The 19,797-nt window shown below is 44.6% G+C and overlaps 1 protein-coding gene across 2 annotated transcripts in view; it reads left to right on the top strand.

The window, feature by feature from the left end:
- Positions 1-17,586, top strand: part of Shtn1 (shootin 1) — a 100,067-nt gene extending 82,481 nt beyond the window's left edge. Inside the window, exons 16-17 of one of the 2 annotated variants that reach the window (XM_021197493.1) lie at positions 1,249-1,441; positions 15,760-17,586. In XM_021197493.1, the coding sequence (XP_021053152.1) occupies positions 1,249-1,441; positions 15,760-15,982 (416 nt within the window). In that variant the 3' untranslated portion in view covers positions 15,983-17,586. The remainder of the gene's footprint in view (positions 1-1,248; positions 1,442-15,759) is intronic. The other variant, XM_021197502.1, reaches the window with a different exon arrangement.
- The last annotated feature ends 2,211 nt before the right edge of the window (positions 17,587-19,797 follow it).

Raw genomic sequence — 19,797 nt, 5'->3', positions numbered from 1 at the left:
CCTCTCTTCCTTTCCTTTACCTTTCCTTTCCTTCCCTTTCCTTCTCTTTCTCTTTCTCTTTCTCTTTCTCTTTCTCTTTCTCTTTCTCTTTCTCTTTCTCTTTCTCTTTCTCTTTCTCTCTCTTTCTCTTTTTCTTTCTTTCTTTCTTTCTTTCTTTCTTTCTTTCTTTCTTTCTTTCTTTCTTTCTTTCTTTTCTTCTTGGTATGTAGTCAAGAGTAACCTTGATCTTTTGATCTTCCTGCCTCTTCCACCTTCCAAGTGCTAGGGCTATAGGTGACACCACCATGCCCAGTTTGTGCAGTGCTGTAGACAGAAGCCAGAGCTCCATGCCTGCCATGAAAGTACTTCCCCATCAGAGCCACGCCCCGAACCTTGGGACATCTTCAACCTCCTAGGTCTCTTCTCAGTGATGTCCTTCAAGGTTGTGTTCTAACTACACTTTGACATCATTTAATTTGCACATTTGTGAATTGCTTAGTTAGTCTCTCTGTTAAAAGTGTTCCTTCTGAAGTTTTAAGGTGGTATCCTTTGAGGTGTGCTACCTATGGAAAGCCGAGGGTAAAGCTTGGCTTTAGCCTGGGAGTTCTAGAATGCTGTGCCCATAATTTCAGTAGCAAGCCTTACTGTAGTCACTTAAATCCTGTCCCAAAGAACAGCAGAGACCAGAAGGTAAACAGCCCAAACTCTTTGCCACTTAATTTTTAAAATCTTGTGTCTATATATTTTTAAGAGGCAATAAATCCACTTACCACTCATTCACATTAAAATGAAAATGTTCATAAAAGCTGTTTAATGCTCAAGAAGTCTTCATGAGCCTTTTAGAAAGAACCTTTTGACATTGGTCCATTTTCTGTTTAAAATGCAGAGCTGAGTTTTCGGAAGAATTAACTCTTGAGAGGCAAAATGGTTCAAGCAGGGCAGTCAGGAAGCCACATTTGGAAGAATAAAAAAGTTTCTACCATTGCTGTGTTGCTGAAGACCGGTCAGTGAAGGAGTGTGGCTAGAAATTTTGTGACCTCTTAAAGGTTTGCACACAATGTCCCAGCATGGTTCAGGTTCCTTAAAAAGTAGTGACTCCAAAGCAAAGCAAGGACTTTCTGGTAGGGACTTTTTTTTCTTTTAGCATGTGCTTACACTTCTTAACCAGCTTGACCCTTTTGCTTCCTCTGGGCTTTTCAGCTAACCTTTCAGACCCTTGATAAGCACCACACAGAATTATTAAACTTGAGGTATGTGTTTGGTTTTAAGGTCCTACCGGGATATTAGCCACCTCAGAGTCCAAGTCCATGCCAGTGTTGGGTTCTGTATCCAGTGTAACAAAATCAGCCTTGAACAAGAAAACTCTGGAGGCAGAATTCAACAACCCGTGTCCCCTAACACCTGAGCCAGGTGAAGGGCCCTGTAAATTGGAAGGATGCACGAATCCCAAGGTTACCTTTCAGTAAGTAACATATTCTTCATTAAGTAGAATGTAGACAAATCTGTATTGACTGTCATGCCTTTCTTTGACTGTTGCTCTTCAGAAAGACTTCCATGTGTCCTGCCAATCCCCCTTCTTCCTCCTTTGAGCCAGCTTCTGCTTCTAGGCTCCCAGCTTGGTGATTTCCTTCAGCTCCATAGTAAATGCCACATGTCCTGAACTAGTCTAGCCATTGGGTTCTCCTCCTACACAAAGACTTGACCTGGATGATAATTCTGCCCCAGAGATACCCATCTTTTCCACATGAAATGCTTAGGTTCTAAGCTCCCTAGCCCTGGAGAAGCCAAGACATCTTTCAGACTCCTTTGGAGCCTGCATCTGGTCCTTGAAAGATGTTCCTTCATCCTGTTCTTTCCAGAGACTGACTGTGTGCCACATAGAGGATTATCTATAGAGACCAATTTCCAAGTGCCACTTTGTCAGGTGTAATTCTGCTATTGAACATGTTGCAGACCAGTGCAGAAGAGGATCAATTTGTTTTATTATAATGGCAAGCTCCATTTGAAATTGGTCTACACTCGGGCTCTAATTCTCTTGCCAGGATGTCAACTAGACTGTCAGTTAATGAAAAGGAAGAGGTGAGGCCAATCAGATCAGCTGAATCTTGTAATCACTGTTAATTAAACCTCTGATTTCCTGTTCTGTCGGAGAAAGAGTCCCCCCACCCCCTTTTGTAGTTTCACTGTCTTGGCTTAAAAGGTGAAACCTGGACAAACGAAGTCAAAATTCAATTTGAATTTATTTTTGCCGACTGGTATTTTCTTCCTCCCACGGGGCTATTGAGATCCCATCTCCTTTGGAATGAATGGCCGTCTTTGCTGATTTATGTGTTATCTAATTTCACTGTGGGTTTTAAAGCACATATTCTCACAGCTCTGTTTCCTTTCTTGGCCAGGAGCTGTTTGCACCTCCCAGAAAGATGATCCATATTCATTCTTTGCCTTTGCTATTAAATTTGTTGAGCACTAATTCGACATCAGCAATCTGGCAGCATTTGAACCAATATCCAGCACAAAAGCAATTTGGCAGAGACAAGTTAGTTTCTGAGAAATGCCTCAGTACGTGTGTATAGATTTTCGCCCCCCTTCACCGTTTTTCCACAGATAATCTTAATCAGAAAATACTGCTGCTCCTTCCTCCTTTGTCTGCCTTTTATTCTCCAAAAGTAAGTGGAAATTACATTTCCAAGAAAGGAAATGAAATAATTGCAGGCCCAAGGTCTGCAAAATGTGTGTTGAATTGACGGTGAAAAGGATCCGTGTGCTGACAGAGAGAGTTGCTAGATGCCAGAAAGGCCGATGCGGAACTCAATTTACGTCCCATCTTGTTCCTTCAATGACTGCTTAAGAAACACATTGCAACTTAATTTATCTACTTAAAGCACTAATCTAAGTACTGCGTGCAGCTGTATTAACTTTTAAACTTTGTAACCCAATGCTCATGTCTTCCGTTATCCCATTGTTTGGCTGAGATATCTACTGTCATGTGTTTTCACATTAACAGACGTTTAGAAATAAGAAAAAAAAAAAACAAAACCCATAGACACGGTTGGACCTAGGCCTCTCCGCATATGTGTAGCAGATGTGCAGCTTGGTTTTTGTGTGGGTCCTGAACAACTGGAGCAGGGGCAATCCCTAAAGCTGTTGCCTGTCTGTGGAATATGTTCTTCTAGCTGAGCTGCCTTGTCTGGCCTCAGAAGGAGAGGATGCGCCCAGCCCCGCAGAGACTTGATGTGCCAGGGTTGGGGGGGGGCAGAGGGCCCCCACCCACTCAGAGGAGAAGGGTTGTGAGAGAGCATGACCTGGAGGGGGGCAAGGAGTGGGATGTAAAGTGAATACATTAAAATAAATAAATAAATAAATCCAAAAGAAAAAGAAAAGCATCCCTTGCTTCAGTACACCTAGACAAAATGAATCTGAGAACCTGAGAACTCTGTGTATATCCAAGCTAAGTATTCACTTCTCTTCATTTTCATTTAAACTTAGCTTTGGGATAACTGACAGATTTAGCTGCGGGTTCTACAAGTGAAAAATCCATGTTATCAGCCAAGAGCTCAGACGCTTCTAGGAAGCCAGAGGGGTTATTTCTAAGGGCTATTTGGGGCTGGCGTTGACTACTAGATTCATTCAGTTAGACTGACCACCAAGGTGGGCACAACCACCTTACCCTATCTCATAGACCTGGGCAAATGGAACACTTAGAAATGAGGTTGTGCTAGAAGGAGAGGAGGGGAGACAGAGACAGAGACAGAGAACAATAGAGGGGAGAGAGAGAGAGAGAGAGAGAGAGAGAGAGAGAATGCTCGCTAGAGAGAGCAGTAGAGAAAAAGAAAGAGCTAGAGAGAGAGAGCAAGAGAGCTAGAGAAAGAAAGCAAGAGAGAAAGAGAGCAAGGAGAGCGCATGTCACTGTGTGTGTGTGTGTGTGTGTGTTGTGTAGTGGTCTGTTCATTGCTGTGCACACGAGGCTGGCTGGTGTGCAAGTTACAAGGCATTCTCTTACCTCTACCTTGAGTCTCACCATGGAGTGCTGGGATTACAGATGCACACTACAGAGTCCAGCTTTCTGCAGGCTCCGGGGATCCAAACTTGGATCCTCAGACTTACACAACAAGCATTATACCCATCGATCCAGCTACCCAGCCCTTCACTGTTTTTAAATGAACTTCTGAGGTGGTGCTTTCATTATGACATTTTCCCACATATATGCCACTGTGCTTTTATCCTGTTAGCTAATGTGGTTTTGCACTCTAGTAACTGACCCTTCATTTTGATTTGTGGCAATACCACCATGGTGTTTCGGGTGAGTGGCGCTGTCAGCTCTTTAACAGGAATCAAGGTCAAGAGAGGATGCCAGTCTTAGTGTCCTGTAATGGATACGATTATCCCAGCTTGCATGAGTGTACACGACATGCACACATACACACATGTGCACATGCACATGTCTTACTATATATAGCCCCTGCTGTCTTGTCCTCAACCCCACGCCCCCTTGGCATGCTTTTTGGTCAAGTCCCATTGCACTTAGGGCCTGGTGTCTGTTGTGCCTGCTCTGCCAAGAATGTCCTTCCCTAGTGTGTCCTGCAAGACAAGGTTCAGGAAACCTGACATGGGGTAGTGTGGTAACGGATAAAGGAAAGACACACAGACAGACTAGCTGGGCTGAGCTGTGTGAGGCTGATGAGAGCACCGATTGCTCACAGCCTGGAACTCTGCTTATTTATTATTTTGTGTGTGCAGCACAGGGCAGAGATTGGTCAGCATTTATAGGAGTCTCTATAGACAGCAGTCTCAGGCTGTAAACACTTGGGAGGAGGAAACCCCAATTGATAGGTTTTACAGACTGCCAACATTCACACTCAGTGAAGGGTTTTACTATCTCTCTGAGCTCCAACCCCACAGGGAAGGCTTTATCAATTTTCCATGGGTCTGAGGCATTGGTCCTTAATGTGGTTGTGTGCACAGTAACAGCATACATCCACACGGGACTTCATTGTTCTTTAAACATCACTTAAGGTTTCCTTGGCTCCCACCCCTCTCTCCCGACAGCCAGGATCCCCACTCTCACATCCCCCCCCACAGGTGCAAAGCTAGCATCCCCACTCCCACACCTCCCCCATGGGTACAAGGCTAACATCCCCCACTCCCACACACCCATGGGTACCAGACTAGTGACCCCCTCACACCCTCAGTTTCCTCCTCAGGGATCAACATCTAAGGAAGCCTCCCTGAGTGCTTCAGTCAAAGTTGTAACCCCACTCACCCCTACATTCTGATTCCCTGCACCCTACTCCATTTCCCCCACACTATGCCTTACCATGTGCGTTATTTTTCTCCTCCTACAGAAATGTAAACCTTGTGAGGGTAAAATTTTTACTTCTGTCTGTTTTACTTACTTGTGATATTTCACACACCAGAAATCATGCCTGCCACATGGTATGCTTTTAATCAATGGCTGGGTGGACAAGTATATTCTTTAGTACACACTCAGTCTTCCCATCACAAGGCATTCATACACATAGACTAGAGCCCAAGACCTTTCTTATGGCTTGCTCATCTGGACTCAAGTTCAAGAAAACATTCTTTTGAAGGCTGGGAGGTCGTTTGCGTTTAGCACGGCACCACACATCTTTGCTGCTGTGCTTGCACATCAGCCTCTACAATACACAGATGTATTGGAAAGAAAGACCTTGCTATGCGCACCTGACCGGCTCAGCGGGGCCGTGCTGGCTAGTTTACCAGTGGCTAAGTTAGAATGCAAAAGCAGAAGCCAGGAGGTTTCTGCATAGAAAAACAGAAACCCTCTGTATACAGTAATGGGTTTTTCAAACACTTCTTTCGACCTTGCATGTCCAAATGAAAATGATTTATCTCTAACTGCTGATTCTCTTAGGCCCTCTATTTGGTCCAGTTCTTGGCACCATTGCTTCAAGAGTGTTTAAATCACTTGGGTTAGAGATACTTGGCCATAGAAGAAGCTGGCAACCCTTTCTGACTGTTTATTTCCTGTTAGAGAAAGGAGGTAAGAAGTGGGCATTGCCTCAGAGACCACTACTGGTCTGGGAAGAGAATTAATATCAGTTGCATCAACAAAAAAATGATGTCCATTTTAGTTACCACTCTGTACTTAACACATGCTTACAAAACTCTGGCTTTGGAAATTGGATGAGGCTTTTAAAATAACCATCCTGTGTACACCAGCGCTGGCATGCACATGTCCAGGAGAGCACAGCACTCTACAGTTAGACTGCAGTCTTTATTCACCACCTAGGGTTCCTCATCCCGTGGGGCATGGATGAGGAAAGGTGAGCAGTCGATCAGCATTTCAGAAATAGGAGCATAAGCTGAACACTGAATATGAGATCCCAAAATACCCATTTGGGTGGCCATGTCCTCCATCTGAATCCTGGTGCAGGGCGTCCCACACATTTCAACTCTTGTCAACACAATGTGTAAATTCCAAGTTCTCGATGGATATGTGTGGATTGAACTGGAAAAACATTGTTTTGGAGAAAGCCCATAACACTCCATCATGTCCACCCTCTTCATCAGTAGGTATTCATACTAGAATAGCACACACGGGGAGGAATATGCCCAGACCTTAGCCAACAGGACATATGTGTGTACAGGTGGGAACTGTGGGTACTGAAACCATTTTCCAGTGGGGGGCTGAGGATTTTGGGATCTCCTTCCATGGTGTTTAGTCACCGATAATGTGTCTCACCAACATTCATTAAGTCAGCTATTTTCACGAGTTCTTTTTAGTCATCCCAAACCTACAGGTTGGACATTGTTCTCGTTTTGTACAGGAGAAAACAGAGGCTCAATGAACTAAATGAAATGGCCCAGAATTATGCTTCTGATAGATAGTTGGGTCAGGCAACTTTAAACTCTTTAAATTCTTTCTCCAAAGCTTATGCCTTTCAAACCCTAGTAGACCACACTTAGTGCAGTAACAGTCAGGGAAAGGCAGAGGCTGACATGGCCTCCCTGGTAGGGAGTGCTCACTGCAGCTGTGCCACTCCTTGAGGCCTGTTCTGTGCACATCCTGTCACGATGACTGTACACACTCAGATGGCATCGGCTCTTCTTTTCATCTCTTTACTGTCTTCCTAAGTCTATCCTGAGTGATGCGAAGGTTATTCAGAAGCAGAAAGCATTCGGAAACAACATCCAATTTGATTAGTAAGCAGTCTTAATAATTGGAAAGAGATCGTTTTAATTTTTCCATGCTTCTAATAAAAGGACATTCGTGTGTGTGTGTGTGTGTGTGTGTGTGTGTGTGTGTGCACGCGCGCGCATGTGTTGGTAATGTGCCTGCAGGAGCCAGAGAAATACTGAATATCTCCTATCACTTTCCACCTTATTCCTTTAAGATCTAGTTCCTCACTGAATCAGAAGCTCACAGTTCTGACCAGGCTGGCTGGCCAGCAAGGTCCTGGAGTTCTTCCTGTCTCTGCTCTCTAGTGCTGAGTCACAGGCACATACAGTATCTACAGCCTCCTACCGAAGTCTCAGGATTTAAACTGGGATCCTCATGCTTGAGGATCTACTGAGCTATTACTGTTCTAGGTGTTTCAAACTTGCTGGGAGTACTGGATTCTTTTAAGTCAAAATACAGTATACATTGAATATGTCTGACTCTGAGCAGGGGGCCAGAAAGGGGCATTAGTTAGGAAATGGTAATCTACTATGGCAATCTGAAGACAAACTTCTGTGTGTGACATGTCTTGTTTTGGTAGTGAAGGGGAGGGACAAATGAGTCTTTTGCATGGCGGACAAGCTGAACAGGGCTCTGTCACACAAACCAAGCAGAGGTGTAAGGATCTACTGCTGGCCCCATTCTGCTTCCCCTTCAGCCTCCTTTGGAAGTGGCTCTGCTGGTTTGAAATGTGCTTTGTTCATGGTTTCCACTAATTACTTTCCAGAGGGCGAACATCCTCCATTGAGTTACAGTAAACAGTAGTCAACTCCTACAGTTGACTTTTCATTCGAAACTTTGTGCTGAGGATAAGTAAGGACTGGTGGAGGGGACTCAGTCCCACGACAATGAAGCAAGAGGCAGCAATTTCTCAGTGTGCCTTTCTTCTCTTGGTCATTTCCACCCAACATGTTTCTAATGCACCCTGCTCTTCGAAACCCCAGACTGGAAGCTGGAAGCTGGAAGCTGGAAGCTGGAAGCTTCAAGTTCTTTTAATTATCCCTTCGAGGCACCAGGCAGGCAGTTAGCTTGCTGGTTTTTGTTTGGGAGGTTCAACACAGGTCACTTTGTGCCCTTGGAGAATTAAAAAGAAAAAGAAAACCACAAGCCCATGTAGCAATTATAGGACTTCATTTCAATAGAAAAGTGTTCCTTTCTATTGAAGCCATTTTTTAAAATTTTAATTTACATTTAATTCCCAGATCTCTGGTATCTCTAAATACCTGTAACATTTGGCCCCATGCAGATTTATTCTAGCAAGAGTTCACCTTGTCTGAGCCATCTTTTGAATAGTAGAGGTTAGCTGATGAAAGAGAAATTTTAGGCGTATCTTGGTTGGTGTGACCAGTCAAACCTTTCCATGACAGGAAAAAGAAATCTAAATGCCTTTCAAGTTTTTAATTAAAAATAGGATCGAGTTTTTAAATCATGGTTTGACCCCCTAACTCACCTCTTCACTTTTACTTATTCTAGTATGAACCAAATGTTAAAAAATGAATTTGAAAAGTACTGGTTTCTACAATTGGAGACAGAGTGAGGTTTTGAAATATGTCCACAAATCGAAACTTCTATTCTTAAACTTACTTTTGTTATCAACTCTGCACAAAATCTTTCTCTCTAGCACTGGTCGCAGTAGGACATGCATTTGTTTTGTTGGCCAAGTAACCATTTCTTCAAAACGGCTTGGGTCAACCTTTTATCCAAATGGAGGCTAGGGAAGTATCCGGTCCCTGTGGTGAAGGGAGTGTGCTTTCTTCTGCTTACTTTCTGTCCTCCATTTCTTCATCACCTCCTTTGCCTTTTTCTTTCTGGGGTGTATGCATGTGTGTGTGTGTGTGTGCACGCGCGCGCGCACGCGCGCGCGTACTCTGCCTTGAGGAGAAGGGGAGAAGGGCAGCTTCCTGTACTTAGTAAACATTTAAACATTTATTTCTGAGAAGAGTCTACTGGCAGAATGAGCCGCATGGACGTTCCTGCTTAATCTCATGCTCTTATACAATTAAAGGATTTGCTGGGCGCTCAGCTGTAATCTTAGCACTGCTGAATTGTGTACGGACACTGCAGGAAACTGCTCTGTTCCACAGAGCAGGACCACAATGGAGCCCCGTGTGTGCCGGTACATGGACAATTAAGTTTTAACAACAAAATTAGCCGAACAACTGGATGCTCTGGAAGCTGAGATCCCCTCACTTGGTTGTTTCTTTTCCCCCCTCCCCTCCCCCAGGAGTTATCCTGTGGACTGCCGGAAAACTCGGCAGTCAGTATTGTCTCTGTGTTCCGAGGGGCTGTGCAGACAGCAACTTCTTCCAGATTAATTGTTCAGGATGTATTACACCTAGTGAAAAAAAAATGACTGGTAAAATACCGTTGAGTAAATCTCAAAATTACTGTTAAAGGGCTACCTAGTAATTCTCCATTCTCTTGAAGAATTAATTGCCTCTTAATGTTTGCTTTTAGTTACAAGGGCTCAGATTTTATAGGACTTTGTCTAAAATGTATCATTTCTTGCAAATTGCCTTTGGTACTTTGTAGGGTTTTTTTTTGTTGTTGTTGTTGTTGTTAAAAAAATCTTAATAGTATTTATGTTTCCTTTTATTTGTGTTTCATGAGGTAGAGTGAAGTTTTGTTTTGTTTTAATGGAAAGGAAAGTAACTTCCGAGACTGGAAAAGCAATTTCAGATCTGAGATTAAACCAACCAAACTTCTTAAACCAGATAAAACACATTTCACTTGAAAGCTACTTTATCATGTCATGGAAGTATACAAAAGGTGATAGACTGAATTCCTGTGACTCCTATCTTAAAAGTTTGATGTATAAAATATAGTAAATGGAAAGGAAAACTTAAAATAGATATCTATGAAAATGCACACTGTGCACAGCTGACTTTAAAAGAACCAGTGTTTCCTCTGGAGACTTCTGTGGGAGACTGTATGTCTTTTAACATATTTCTTGTAAATGACACACAGTTTTTAAATACCTGGGATCTAAATGAATTTTCACAGAGACTAAAATCTATCCAAAATTTTGTGTGTGTGTGTGTGTGTGTGTGTGTGTGTGTGTGTGTGTGTAAAAACAGCCCAGAAGCCAAAAAGAAAGTGTCATGAGTGTTTTCTAGTGGGTTCATGTATTACCTCCATGGCTTTACCAGTGAAGGCTGTTCATGATCAGAATCTAATAAATTGTCTTTGGTCTAGCAGACACAGTAGAAGAAACAAGCTGGTATAGCCTTGAAGGGACCACCATGGTCTATGATGTAAACGGCATGGCAGCTAAAAAACTAAAGGAAATTTTGCTGAATGTGGGCACAGGGTCTTTCCTCAGCTATTGTTACCTGTGACAAAAGGGACTCTGGCTAATCCGGACGTACGGAATGCTTTCTGTACTTTAAGTCTGTCTTCCCACAAATAAAAGCAGAGTCAGACTGACGGACCGATACAGTTCTTTGGATAAAATACAGTTTTTAAAAAGTACACAAAGTCAAAGCTACTGAGCTTCGTTCTACCTCCAGTCCCACAAGTATTCAACTTGATAGTGATTAGAAATTCTTAGCTTATGTTTGGGATGTTATATTTTTGAAGTTTTGGACTGGTACATGAAAAGCTCTGAAAAAAAAATCAAGAGTTTCTGAAAGAAACAATGAACATCAGCTTTAGTAAGACCAGCTCCCTTCACTACTCTGCTCTCTGCAGGGATTGGAGGGGGAAGCAAGACTCATTTATACACTAGGGAAATAGAAACTGACTTCCTCTTTGGAGTTTTCCCAGAAAACTACTTTATAAAGACAAATTTAAATCTTTCCATTTTCCATCCTTGAAGGTGGCAAATATGATTGTGGTTTTATCCGTTTTTATTGTAAATGAAACAGAGTTCAGACCGGCCACTGTACGTCATTTGTTGGATGGCTGCCACAGACTAATGCAGACATCCCACTGGGAGACCAGAGAAGCGCTACACTGTGATTCACCAGATTGTGTTAAATAGTCCAGCTGTTGCGATTTGAAAGATAGTTACCTCAGAAGTGAAATAGAAATGAACTTGGCATTTATGCCTCAAACCGTTTTTATACTGTTTGGCAATCAGCTTTTCAGAGGTAGCATTTTATAAAATAACTCTCGCCGCTTAAAGGTTTCATTCTCTGTAATGTTCAAAATGTCCCACCTTTATATTATCAGTAAAATTAAGCTTGAGCGATATTCAGAATTTGCATGAAATAAGCATTCCCCCCTTCATTTCCTGAGCTTTGATTGTATTCAATTGAGCTCAGAACCGTGTCGATTAGGGGCTCTTTGGGGCATTAGTTAATTTGAATTGCAGCTGAAATGTTAGCTAGAATGTTGTTGAATATAATTGAGATGTGGAAAGTTGATTTTGAAAGGAATTTCATTGAATGCAAACAAATGATGGGGGTTTTTTGGAGGGGAGGGGGCAGCACACAGAATGCTTTGCCTCTGTCCCCTGTGTCACAGTCTGAGAAATAACGAATCCCTTTACCAAGTGCAGCTTTGGTGAAACTGCAGCACTTCTGATTCTCCTTACACCTATGTGGTTTGGAGTAAGGTCTTTCTTTGCCAGAGCCCCCCTTGTTCTGGCTCTCCTACAGTTGATGGACAGTAGCTGTCAGTTGTAAAAGAGTTGCAGATTGAGATTTTGAATTCCAGCTTTTAACTGGCTTGCTTTCGGGGAGGGGGTGTCTTGAAACAACTGTTGAGCACATGATCCAGAATGACCCACGAAGAAGGTCTGTTATAACGGATCAGATCATGGATAACTAACTACACGATTCTGCAGTCTGGGCCCCAAGACTTCTGATGCAAGTTCTGTGTTGGTAAATGATGGATCATTTGACTTTGCTCGCCTGGAGTTTACATCTGACAGGGAGGGTCTGACCGACTCACGTAGCCTTCCTCTCTCTCTGTGACTCAGCAGTCCTGCTCTACAGATTCTGCTGCATCAGGAGAAGGGCTGCCGTGGCTCTTTTATGAGTATCAACTTTAATTGCTTATTAGTAGTAACTGTCCTTAGATGCTGCATGAAGGAGGAGGTGGATGGAGCCACTGTGGACCAGGCCCCCATGGTACTACTGCTTGAGCCTTTGTTAGGTTCAAACCTCTAGACCCACATGGCTTCCTTGAATAGTAGTATAGGTTCTCAGTACTATCTCTGAAAGCCATGGGATTGGGAATGTATTAGTTGCCTTTTCTGTTGCTATGATAAAAACACTCTCACAAACACATCTTAAGGTGGAAAGGGTTAATTTGTACTGATAGTGTGACAGTGCATTAGTCCATTGTGACAGGGAAGACCTGATAGCTGAAGGTCAAGGCAGCCATGCACATTGCATCCATAGTCAGGAATCAGAGGGCAATGAATGCTACAAGTCAGCTCTTTCTAATATTCAGTCCAGGATACAAGCCTAGGGAATGGTGCTGCCCACATTCAGGGTGGGCCTTCCCTCATTAATTAACTTAGTCTAAATAATTGCTCCAAAGGCATACTCTGAGGCTTGTCTCCTGTCAACTTTACCATCAGTGACATCATGGGGGATAGAAATGGAATGTTCTAAGAAGGCTTCTGGTTTTAAAAGGAGCTTTGAGAAGCTCCCCATGGGAACTAGGAAAGGACCTAGTGATATCAAACCAGGAAGCTTGAGTGGTGAGCACTGTCCTCTGAAAGTCAGCATTGATCTGAAAGTTGCAGATAGAAACAATGGAAAAAAATAGTAAAAAATGTCCACAAATTACCCTGTGGCACCTGTGTTATATTTGGAAAATAGCTCCATCCTAAAGAGGAGGCAGCTCAGACTCCTAAACTGGCTCTGCCACTCAGGAGCAGTGTACTCTTAGGCCTGGCTGTCCCCCTCTGCACACAGAACTGCCTCCAGCTACAAAAGGACAGTTTAGATAGATGGCCACTCTTACTCTTTTCTGTCTTGCCCTGGGGTTCCAAGGGAGTACCCCCCCACCCCCACCTAGTCTCCCCCGTGCCTAGTTCAGTGGAGGCAACTGTGAGATCCTCAAGCCGGCCTACCAGCAACTTCTCAGGTTAGCCTGCCAGATGAGTGGCTGGCTTGAGGAGAGATGGACAGTCCAAGGTTTTTAAGTTTTTAGATCAATCGGCCTGTGTGTTGCTGCCACAGGATGCTGAGAGCAGTTCCTGGAGAGGTCTAATTCCCAGCTGATGAAGACAGCTTTTGCTAGATGTTAACCACCCTTCGCCTGCAGATACGCGGGGCCATGAAAATCCTCACAGTAGCCCACGGGAGCAACAGAGGTTGGTAAGGACCGATGGCAGCTGCTCACTCCAATTGGCAGAATGAGATCCACCGCTTTGCATGCTTCCAACATGCTGGCTGGCAACAGCAGCGGGCTCACAAGGAAGCTGGTGAAGCTAACGGGAGCTGACCTGACCCTGAGCCAAGCTGCAGCTTCACTTCCTGGGACTCCCCGTATGCTTGTTTCCAGGTTCTCGTTGGCCATGAGAGGGATGTACTAGGCAGATGTGAGATAATGTTTTAATAACGTTTTCTTTGAACCCTGAGGAAGTGCATGTGTAATTTATCTGGGATAGCTTATGAAGGGCATAATGTGCCGACCCACCTAAGGGGCATGTGCCAGCGGCTGGCCTGTGGATCAGTTCTGCAGTTCCCCCCAGGCTTTTCCTCCAGCTTGCCCGCCTCCCAGCCCAGATGCATGTGCAGGTTCCGCGTGATAGGGCTTAGCTTGTCCTGTGGGGCCGGTACATCAGCCTGATGGGCCTTTGTCACAGAAAGATGCATCTCTAGTTTGTCCTCGGTCTCTGCCGGTTTGCAGCCAGCTTGCCTTTGAGCTGCCAGAATGCCTAGCTTCATGCATAGAGATGGCCGACTCGCACACTGTCCTCCGTTGTCCAGAGTCTAATTCCTGTTAACAACTCTTTTAGGTGGCTCTGCTTTTCTGACAAGCTGTAAGATGTTGCCTGGACCAGAGAAAGTTTAAACAGGCGCTACCAAGGAAATAACACCCCAACCCACCTCTAGGACAGAGTATCAGTGTTTTGAGAAATGTTTCATTGGCTACGGTAGACAGACAGCAACAGCATGGTCTCGGTCATATCCGTTCCTAAGGATCTCCTTCCTTCTGCCATTCCCTTGTGTCTTTAATATGACCTGTCAGCGAGAGAATGTCTTGGCAGGTATTTGGTTAGAGTTTACGGTTATGACTGTGGTTTTCCAGTTCAGGCTTTTGTGCCTTGTGAGCATAGGCCACCTTCCATAATAGATGGCTTGTTCTGTTTCCACGTATAGATGAGACTTCCAGCTCTGTTCTCACCCAAGCTTTCACTCTGGGTCTTCTCCAGTCTGATATTTGTTCATTTGTTTACTGTGTACATGATCTATGTGGGCGCTGGGGGAAGAATCTTAGACAAAACTCAACAGTCCCTATGTTATCAGAGAGACAAACAAACATCTAATTAACTGTGCTGGGTTCAGAAAAGGAGAAACACTGCATGTGAGAGGGGCTATCACATGATCTGTTCTGCTCAAGAAGGCAGGCCAGTGGAAATCGGTGCCTGGCAAAGGCTGGGGCAGGTAGGTCAGTGAGCAGGTGCTAAGCAGTAGCTCTCTGTCACATATCAGGTGGGCCTGCCGTGTCCTGGCTCACAGTTAATAGTTGGTTCTCTGGAGTGAAAGTCTCATCCTGGAATCGGCCATTGGCTGGGAAGACCAGAATAGTCTTGAGAGCGCTGGCCCTGACCACTGCGGCCACTGCGTTCCCTCTAGGCAAGTCCAGCAGCCTGAAACCTTCCATTACTTCTGAGAGGACTTCAGGGCCCACGGCCCGACACATGGCAAGAGCTTTTGAAGAATACCTCTGTTCCCACAAGGAAACTTTGTTGCCTACCTGGCATGAAAAATAATAGCTTCTTGCATCAGGAAGAGAAACTTCTCAAGAACCACTTTCTTCTGGTTAGGGAGGTTTCTGGACACTTGGTGTGCGTCAGACCCCATTCCCCGAGGGCTCCCCTCAGCCCTTTTCTCCCCCCACCTCCTGAGGTCAGGTCTCCCTCCTGGGTGGTAATGGCTGTGGTGGGCACAGCTGGTTGCCACTCTCATCTGTCCATCAGTGAGCCAGGATGATCCCCAACTCTCTCCGTGCAGCCTCTTCACAGCTAAGCTGCAAACAGCTGTACTGGGGGCAAGAGGGAGTGGGGGGTCTAGGCTGGCTCCTTGTAGCTGAACTAGGGCTAGTGGGACAAAGGCAGCGTGGGCAGTGTTTGGGGTTGCAGATGGAGCCAGGGGCTGTGCACTTCCTAGAGGAGCGAGCAATTAAGCAGGTAGGTACAGTTGGTGTTTTACTTCCGTAGTTAATCGCTTTGACTCTGTCTGCCTTTTCTCTCCTGGCCGCCTGCTCCTATTAAGTAATCGGATATCTGCTGCTGCTTTCTTTTTTTCAAATGGCTGGCATCCCAAAGACTACGCGTTGTGCATGTCGGTTAGACTTAGGACCGTTTCTTCTGTTATTTTTCTGAATCCAGGAACCTGAAAGTCAAATGTTTTCTTTCTTCTGCTTAGTTGTTTTTCTATTTAACTATCTTCTCACAGGCCTCCCAGTAAAGGCGGATACAGGAGAAAATGTGTGGGCAGTGAAAGCCAAGCTGAGCCAGTTGTAGTTTTAGATCCTGTTTCCACACATGAACCCCAAACCAAAGACCAGGCTGCTGAAAAAGACCCAACTCAATGCAAGGAGGAGGGAGGCGAAACACAACCAGAATACAAAGAAGACAGCGGTGGGAAAATGGGAGAGACGGAGAGTTCCAACTGCTGATCTGAAACTGGAGGCTGGCAGGTTTGCTGGGGCCTTCTCATGGAGCACGTGGCTGGTCTGCCTGTACTGTCAGAAACTGTTGGACATTCCTTTGCTCTGGCCACAAACTTCTTTGCTGGTATCACTTTGTAAGTAGCAATCATAAGTATGCTGTTTAGCATCTTCTGGGTAGTTTTTAATCTTCACAGGGGTGAGGGCTCTTTCCGATTTCTATATGAAGTATGACTTCCCTGAGACGGTGGCAGAACTTGGAGGCTGGTGTCTTTACAGGGAACATATGTACGTACCACTCGTCAAATTATTCACGGGAAAATTCAAGGTGGTTGCTGGTAACTGGATAAACAGAGACCAAACTTAACAATTATCTTCAAGGCACCCTTTAAGCCCTAGGGCATGGAGAGTCCAAGGCAAGAGGATCACGTGAGCCTGAGCCTTAGTTTGGATTACATAGTAAGACTCTATATAAAGAAAACAAGGCCTGCAAGAGTCTCTGTTGGGGGTTTGGTCTTCTGATGGGAAACTGCAGCAGTCTGGACAGCAGTGGGTCCTGTAGCGTCTCCGTTTCACAGGGTGCATGAGACCTTCCGTCCCTGAGCTCAGGAGGTGGCATCATGGACTCTTAGGTCTCAGTTGAACACAGCTGACTATTGTGTGGAAACCGTGACCCTGTGTCCAAGGCTTTACAGAGTCTTTCAGGGTGACGTCCTGACAGCCTCAACAGAGAATTGGCTTAGAGGGACGCTCAAACCTTGAATTTAACAGGAAGTCCTCGGTAAGCTACTAGTTCTGTTCCATGAGTTAACTGTGTTTCCCCACACATTCATGTGCCACGAGTACCAAATTTTATGCCAGCTCTCGTGCACAGTGGAGATAAGTGACAAGCACACATTGTTTTTCTCCCTTCACTGCAGATCTATACTACATGGGTCTTTTCTTGTTTTGTTTTGTTTTTTTAGAGGAAATTAAGTGGTAGTTTCTAAGAATACAATGTTTCACACTACCATGGTGAATAAATAGAAATGTAATCAGGGATTTAAAAAAAAAAAACAAAACATATGCAGGTTTTCAAAGTTGATTGTTTCAAAATTGGTGTTTATTTAAAATAAGTGGTAATGTACTTGAGTGCACTTTTTATGATAATGATTCAGTAATGGTAATTTTACTATTAAGGAAATGGCAAGGCTTAGTTTTGTTAGCATGACTCGGCATGTAGCTGTCAGGTGCTCTGCACCTGAGGGCAAAAGAAAATAACAATTGCAGTAGTTGTATCCTATTGTATTTTTGCACGTGTACTACTAGCGTGGGCCTGGGGAGGTGGGAAGGCAGGTGAGGACAATTCCTCGGCTTGGGAACAATTCTCTTTCTGTAGGTTCACTGGGCTTGACTACTTTCCCTGTCTGTCAGTGCTGATTTTATATCCCTGTCGGTTTACTCATGGGGAATTAAAACGTGATTTTTTTTTTCAACCGTGTGTTTCTCTGACTGAATAAGACTGCTAAACAATATGCTAACTGCTGGCAGATTAATTCTTTTAGATGGGTTCTGTTATGCTGTGATTTGAATTCTCTTCAACATGACATTAAAAGAGACACTCGACGGTTTCTAATTGAGGGTCCGCTGTGGTTATTGACATGTTTAAGTTCTCCAGCCTAGAGGGACACCTTGTTTTTTTGAGGGGCATGGGATTCTGTTAAGCCTTCTGCCCCCTCAGCTAACTCCCCAGCCTTGCCACTTTCAATGGAAGAGCAGTGTGAGTGATAGCACTGAACGGCTCTCTTCCATGCTTCTTGAGTCAGCCACCGAGTTGTTGCTGGGTTGCGTACACTTCCAGGACAATGAAGACAGGTGCACCACTGTTCCATGTCACATCATTACATGTAAGGATGTACTAACATGGTTTAAAAGCAGCCTTACTTCTAGCAGAAGTTAACATTGGGTGAGATGTGCTGGCTGGACTGGGTATCTATCTATACCTGGTATTTTGAAGGCATCTTTGCCTTTCATACATTTGAAAATGCGCCTTCCTTCCCCATGACCACAAAGCTTTGCAAAGGACTGTGATATGTAAGTATTTGATGTAGACTTTTGTTCATCTTTTTCCTAGTTTTTCTATTTTTCACCTCAGCTATAAGGTTCTGCCCTTCACCAGGGTGACTTGTTAACTCTGAGGTAAGCTCTTAGGCCAGCCCCACCTGTACACCTGACTCAAGTGCCATTGTTAAGTTGGGAGCGGCTACACATTTCCTTTTCTGTAGCAGGACATTAATTCTGTTTTGAAAGTATGGATTAGGTCTCTCTGTTCTAGCTCTCTTGACTAGTTCTGACATTTGTATAGCCACAGGGAGCAGAAGCATACAACCCTTTGTACCATTTACTAAAGGAGGGTGTCTCTCCTCTCTTCATTAACACCTTCACAACCTGGATGTCTAAGGAGTCCTACACACACGCTCCCATCATGGCTGTTAGCAGTTTTCCAGCTCTGGGACTCGATTGCTCTGAGTTAAGTGAGGGTGTTACAGCTTGGCCAAGTAACTCCTTCTTTACCTCCTGGACAGCGAAAGGGTTGTCTCATGTGGGAAGGTAAGCGTGACTTCCAGACCACTGTGGGTTGTATGTTGGGCAAGTGATAGCCTGCACCACAGTCCTAAGCTCATCTGGGAGTGCTTCTGCAAAGGCCCACCATGCACGGATCGCCTCTGCCAGCGAGCAACTCCAGTGGTTATAGATAATATTATATATTTTATGAGCAAGGGGAGGTGGGGGAGAGGGAGAGGGGGAGGGGGAGGGAGAGAGTACATGAATATGAGAATGAATAAAAGGAAAGCGCTCTGAGAAAAGTCCCTACCCACTGGTGAGCACAGTCCTCAGGTGAGCTACCGTGACCAGAGTGCATTCTGGGCCTGGGCTGGCATCAAGGTGCTGACCTGGTCGGTTGTTTTGCTGTGGCTTCATTGGTTAGAGTTATATGCATCCCAAGGCCTAGTCGTAGCACTTGTTCGAGAGAGAAACACCGCTAAGGCCAGGTGAACATCTTGTCTTATCTGTCCTGCCTTTAAAAAGGATGTTCCTTTCTATTTCCTCTGCCCACTGTTTGTCCTTAGGTGTCTGGAGAGACAGTGGCCACCACAGACTGTGACATGTGTTCCCAAGCTTGTAGTGGCACTGACCAGCCACCTCCCCATGCCATACTCCAGCAAGTCTGCTACTGAGCCAATCTCAAATCACAGCTCTGAGAGGAAGCTGGCTCTCCTGTGCGGGCGTGACATTCTCTCCCTTCGCCATTCTCTTCAAACAGACCAAGCCCCAACTGAAAAAATTCTGCTGCAGGCCAGGCCAGTGCAACTTACCCAGTCTTTAGTTACAGAGAGCCCTTGTTACAGCTCACCTAACAAACAGTAGGATAATGTAAAGGACTTACTACACTGTTCTCTCTCTGTTTGAATGTTTTTACTTTAACTCCCTGCTAAACACCCAGCTCTGGCTCACAGAGGAGGAGTGTCTGTCAACACGGATTTGTCCTTGGTGCTGTGGTATAAGTAGGAGGGCACTGGATGGTTGTAAGAGCATTCATTTACAAGTGTTTTTATTAAGTTAATCCCACTCATGTTCCAAAAGGGACCTAAGGAAAAATTAATACAAGGATGACAAACACATCAGAGGGATGAGGAAAGGCAGCCAAGTGTAGGAAGCAGAGATGGAAGTATTGATACAGACACAGGTAATCAATGTCAGAAGCTAAGATGAAAGTATCAGTACAGACACAGGTAATCAATGCCGGAAGCTAAGATGGAAGTATCTCTGCAGACAAGGCTTGG

The sequence above is a fragment of the Mus pahari genome, chromosome 1 (assembly GCF_900095145.1).
Source record: "Mus pahari chromosome 1, PAHARI_EIJ_v1.1, whole genome shotgun sequence".
In the NCBI taxonomy this organism is placed as follows: Eukaryota; Metazoa; Chordata; class Mammalia; order Rodentia; family Muridae; genus Mus; species Mus pahari.
This window is presented reverse-complemented; position numbering and strand designations above follow the sequence as displayed.